The following is a 6,221-nucleotide window of genomic DNA, read 5'->3' on the forward strand; positions in this document are numbered from 1 at the left end:
AAATAAGCAATAGAGCTGGTGACTCCGTCCAAAAGAGACTCAGGGCCCTATTTTAACGATCTGAAACGCAAGTGTCAAAGCGCAAGTAACTTTGTGGGCGGATCCCGACGCTGTTGCTATTTTCCCGGCGGGATAAATGCCTCTTGCGCCTGGTGCAAATCTAAAAGGGGTTGGTCTGGAGTAGCTTCATTATTCAAAGGTGTGGTTTGGGTGTAACAGAAATAAACCAAATAAGAGAGTCATATCACATTCCCTTTAAGAGCGTGATGAACGAGGTGCGCTTGTTCCATGGCGCAATTCTATTTTAATGGCGCATTTACCAGACGCACTTCACAATCGGTTCACAGCCGAGGAGATCGATGTTCTCGTCAGGGCCGTAAAAGAAAGACAAGGGACATTGGGGATGGGACAAACCTACCCAAATTAGCTTCGGTTAAACATGCATATAATAACTTGGGTAAATGTGTAAGTTTTATGCCTATTTTTCCCATCATCATGGACACAACAATGATTTCCCTCATGTTTTTTTATATTTTTTCTTATAATAATGTATCATTTGCAAAAAGTGCGTCTGTGTAGATGAGAGAATCATCTACAGTGTATGCGCGTTGTTCACTCTCTGTATTATGGCCAAGCAGGCGTGCTTAAAATAGCAAATGAATGTACGCGCAATGCGCCACTGACTTCAGACCAGGTTTTTTCTGGTCATTGGCGCAATTGTTTTCTGGAACTGCAAAATAGCACTAGGGATTGTTTGCGCCGACACATGCCTCCTTTTTGCGCCAACCCGCCCAGGGAACGCAAGTTCATTTCGTAGTTTACCGACGTGTGTCTGTGGAGGAAAAAAACGTGCGTACAAAATAGGAATGATAAATGCGTCAGTGAATTAAGTCATTTGCGCCGGGTGCAAGATAGAGCCCTCAGGGTTCTACAGCCGGTACATCATTGTTCCAAAAATGAATGGGGGGGTTGCGTCCCATTTTAGATCTTCGTCTTCTCCATCTTTCAGTAAAGAATTGAGATTCGTGTGGGATTCAGTGACCTTAAAGGCCGTGCTCTCGCCTGCTCATGTAGCTTCAATCCTCACAGTTGTAAAAGAGATAGTATCTCCAATATGCCCAGTGGAAAAAGTCTGATTAATTGCTGATATGCTTTGGGCCCCTTAAGAACGGCCTTCCTGCATCCAATTAGACGGTTAGCAAGTGGATAGTCAAGGCTATTTCTTGCATATGAGGTTCTGGGCCAGCCTTCACCTTTGGCCACTAGAGCCCATTCTACTAGGGGGATGGTGGCCTCCAAGGCCCTAATTTCTGGGGTGTCCATTCAAGAAGTTTGTGATCCAGCTTGCTGGTCTTCGCCGCTTACATTTTTCAGATTTTATGACCTTAGACATGGATAACCCAGGGTCCAGAGTTCTCATTTCTTGAAAGTTTAACACGACAGGTTCTTGGCTGTGTGGCGTTGAACCACACTAACAGAGCAATCGCACCAGTGTTCAATTGAATCAAAACATACCCTTAATGAGCAGTTCTTAAAGGGGTGGTTGATTGCGATTTCACTTTTTTCATTTTAAATAGTGTGTAATGTTGCTGTTGGTTCAATGTAAGCAGAGATATTGTCTTTTAAAAATCAGGAAGTTTAATGCCTACAAAAACGACTTGAATGGGACTACAACGGGTCGGGTTTTATACTTAACTAACCCATACATTTGCATCAACCCTCCCTCCGGAATATGCAAAAAAGGGCATTGCCATATTTCTGTCACTTAGTTATGCTATTTCGTTTCTACGACAAACGCGTACAAACATTTTGGATCTGAATTTGTATATGTACTAAATTTGTAAATGTATTTTTCATGTATATATATACTTTATGACGTTATTTTTCGATTTGATCAAGAACGTAAACCAATGCCAACGATGTTTGTGCATAGTTAGTTCGATGCTATTTAGTGTAAGACAAACGTGCATAAAGTTAAAAAAAACATTGTCAAATTACTATTCAGAAACGTTTTGTAAGAGCCGTGTTTAGGGAGGTTCAGCTTGACTCTCTTCATTTCCGCTTTCTGGGTCTGATTCTGGCTCAAACTAATAAGGCGACACCATTATTTACTTGACAGGAACACATGCAACTTCGCCCGTAAAGGTAATGGGCGTGAAGTTTCCAGACAACATGCACTACACAGTTTAGCCAATTACAACACCGGCCTAAACTAACCAATCTGAGCCCATTGCCTGTTTCTGAGTGAGTGGTTTCATAGAATCAGGATGCAAACTGGTTGTTCAAATGACAGAGGAGAAAGCGGCTTACAATAAAGGTGAAAATGATGAAAAATAAGACTTTTAAAAAAGAAAAACCTTATATTTTTAAGAATGCACTGTTCTAGATTCTAGCTTTTAAAGTGAACATGAAACATTGTGTATTTACATAATGAAGAAGACCCTATATATCAATTTGTTAAATGTGATTCATTATATTTGGAATGAATTTTACTGTATCTGTTCATACACTCATAAATGTGTGAAATTGCTGAAATCTTTATCAATAAATGATGTTCATGAACCTGATGCGTCAGTGAAACCACAATGTAGGTTAATTATTTCTTTAGGGATTTGTGTATCTTGAAGACTTCTTCTGAATCATCTGATGCTGCAAAGAAAAAATACAATCTAATTTACATGTTTTTCCTCAGGTAGGGCGTATCAGGAAGACAGCAGCAAGACGGAGAGAGTACCACATTTTATTTATGGTCATCACTACAGTGGTGTGCTACCTTTTGTGCTGGATGCCTTATGGGGTTGTTGCAATGATGGCCACGTTTGGACATCCGGGGATCATCACACCCATTGCGAGCGTGGTGCCGTCCCTACTTGCCAAAAGCAGCACAGTCATCAACCCTCTTATTTACATCCTTATGAATAAACAGGTTAGACATTTCCAACGTTTTAATTAGCACTGGATAGGATATGTTTTCTGATATACATTGAGAAATATATATACATAACCACATGGGTGCTTAAAATAACATTTCTTCCACTAAATACATTTATTTCATTTTCTTTATTCAGTATAAACTTACATCCATAACAATGAAGAACAAATTACCACCCTATAAAAGTAACCATGTCAAGTGCTGGAATGATTGTAAGAAATTAAAAATAATATTAAACACTTGGTCGGCAACCATTTAGTCATGAAGTGCCATTTTTAAGATACTGAGTTAAACAATGTGCCACAACCCCCACCCCACATAAACACAAACACATTTTTAATATTCATAATGGCTAACATACTGTAGTAATAGAACCTAAGAATAGAACCCTTAATACTTTTGAAGCAAATTTTCATCAAATTTGTTTTACATTTTCAGGTTTTCAGGTTTAAATTAGACTTTGAAGAACAGATTTCCAAAGGCCCTATTTACACCTGGTCATGCATGCGTTTTAAATGATCAGACGGCTATCTGTTTTGGTATAACTGTTCCATTCACACCATTTACATCTTTATGCAGGTACAAGGTATTTTATCTGAATAAAATGCAAACACCTCTCTTGCTTTTGCTTACGTGGCAGCGATTAACCCTCGGTAAATAGCTGCCATAGGTTGTCGACCCATGCCCTTTTAAAATGTGAGTTCTATAGACAATAACAGCAGATAAGTATTGGTGCAGATTAAAACAAATATTTCATTTTTGGTGAAAATACATTGCAGGTGTTTAAAATACATGTACCAAGTTTATAATTACAGTATATAGAGTAAGTAGAAAAAAAGGACAATAGAATTGCTATGCACGTGACATGAGCATTACATAATTAAATAATTAAAAAAACATTGCTCAATTATCCACAGTAAAAGTCCAATTATTTTGGCTCTATAGTATAATAACAGCTTTAATATTGTCATCTAATTGATGAGAAGTGCAAAAAAATTAATAAAAATGTACCACACAAAATTTTGAGAACAGCACAGAAACGGGAATCTCTTTCCACTTACCACATTAAACATTCAAATAAAAAAAGTTGATCATCCTTTACAAAATCTGAGCAGCCTTAAAGTTGCAGTGTAATTTTTTGCGGCATCTAGCGATGAGGTTCCAAATTGCCACCAACAGTAGTTAAGGTGGCCAACAAGAAAAGTGTAGCCAGTTAAGCAAGTAAAGAGGTTTCTTTACAAAATAAATTAAGAATTTAGGTTTACTTAATTATTTAGTAAATTGTTATTGCGAATATTATTGTTACTTTTGTATTATTGTTCATCATTGTGTCAGCGTTTTATTTGCTGACTTTATCTAGCTTCTTTGTTGAAGAACACCATAGTGATCACTGATAAATGTGTTTGTCCATTTAGTGCTACTGTAGAAACATGTTTGCGCAAAATGGCTATTTCAATATAAGGGGACCCATGGTGTATGTCGATAGAAATGGCTCATTCTAAAGGTAATAAATACATTAAGTAATCATTAAGTAAGTCTTTATACACCACTGAAAACATAGTTATGTATATCATATTGCATAATGGTCAACAGATCCTCCTAAATATTACACAATGAACCTTTAAATGACAAAGATAAAAAAAAAATCCCAACCTTTGGGAAATTTGAAACTTAAGTTATTCAATCCTCTCTTCATTTTTTTTTCTTTGTTAAAATTAGAAAGCAAACTACAATTTGATTCCACTCAGGAAATAGTGTAATTGGATCTTTATATTTACAATCTCTGTGCTAATTTCAGTAGCTCGTTCAAGTAAGAAACTCTCCTCTTGTCCTTCATCACAAACATGTTTTGTATTCACAGTCTTGCATCACAAACATGTTTTGTATTCACAGCATCTGTGAATTGAGGTCAGTTCTGAATATGTCGCCAGTCTTTTAGTATAAGGGCCATATGAGATGAAGCCTCCCATCAAAACTTCTGTGAAAGTACTGTATCCTCCTCATTATGTCTTTTCTCAGATTGTTAAAGAAAAATATATATAAAACCCCTATTAGATGACAAAAGTCTGCGTTAATTTAGATCAGATGGGTTTGTACTGTGATTTGTGTTTAGGGCCCCTATTATGGATTTTTGAAAATTACCTTTCATGTAGTGTGTAACATAGCTCTAAGTGAATGAAAACATCCTGCAAAGTTTTAAATCTGAAAGTGCAAGAGCTGATCGAGGGTATTACTGATTGGTTAATTAATTCGAATATCCCCAACTGAGCAAGCCAAAGGCAACAGTGGCAAGGAACCTAAAAACTCCATTAAGTGACCTAATAGTGTCCTAAAATCAGGTGACCCAATGGAGAAAAAAAAAAAAAACCTTGGGAGAACCCAAGCTCAGCTGGGGGCGAGTTCTCCTCTAGCTTTTATGAACTAGAGGCCTGATTTACACTAACTGTAAGATAAAAATGTATATGAATGTCTCTATACAGAGTTTAAACGAGAACCTGTGATAAACGCTGATGGCGTTCACATGCTCATTAAGAATTGATTTTATGGTTATCTGTTTTTGAATATATGTGCGCAGGTTTGTAATTCCCAACAAAACCATGCCTGAACAAACTACTTGTCTTGTCTATAAATTTGATACAGAATTTTGTTTTATTTCATCACTTAGGGGTAGGTACACATAACGAAATTCTCAACGCTTTATCTGTAGAGTGAAAGGGATCCTCCATAGGGAGAGGCTAGTTGGCTCTTCAGCACTGCACCGCTAAGCTCTTCGTCAGATCTGGATACGGCTTGGATCCGACAGGCTGCGGGAAAGCCTTAAGATATACAAAGAACACACACTCAAATTAGCGTAGATGCCATTCTTCTTATGATGTAATGAGTACATCAGGATTTAAGGGAAGTGTTCCCAGTTCCGGCTGACCTAATCTATGCAGCCTAACATTGAATTATTTGAGTCTATAATTCAATGTTTATTATGTGTATGCTAGGGCAAAGAGATGTGTCTTTAATCGAGCTTTGAACTGACAGAGTGTGTCTGCTTCCCGGACAATGGCAGGAAGACTATTCCACAGTTTTGGTGTTATAGGGAAAAAGGATCTACCGCCAGCAGTCGATTTTGATATTCTAGGAATTATTAACTGGCTGGAATTTTGGGATTGCAATAGACGCATAATGCGTTAAGAGCTTGTTCAAGTACTGCGGAGCTAAACCATTTAGTGCTTTGTAAGTTATCAACAATATTTTAAAATGTATACAATGTTTAATAGACAGGCAATGCAGTGTTGAC

The 6,221-nt window shown here is 37.4% G+C and overlaps 1 protein-coding gene across 1 annotated transcript in view; it reads left to right on the plus strand.

The window, feature by feature from the left end:
• tmtops2a (teleost multiple tissue opsin 2a) overlaps positions 1-6,221 on the plus strand; it is a 51,780-nt gene that overhangs the window by 35,721 nt on the left and 9,838 nt on the right. Inside the window, exon 3 of the mRNA XM_089133896.1 lies at positions 2,693-2,926. Within this exon, the coding sequence (XP_088990022.1) occupies positions 2,693-2,926 (234 nt within the window). The remainder of the gene's footprint in view (positions 1-2,692; positions 2,927-6,221) is intronic.

Source organism: Pimephales promelas, chromosome 8, assembly GCF_988280905.1.
Source record: "Pimephales promelas chromosome 8, fPimPro1.hap1.1, whole genome shotgun sequence".
Taxonomy (NCBI): domain Eukaryota; kingdom Metazoa; phylum Chordata; class Actinopteri; order Cypriniformes; family Leuciscidae; genus Pimephales; species Pimephales promelas.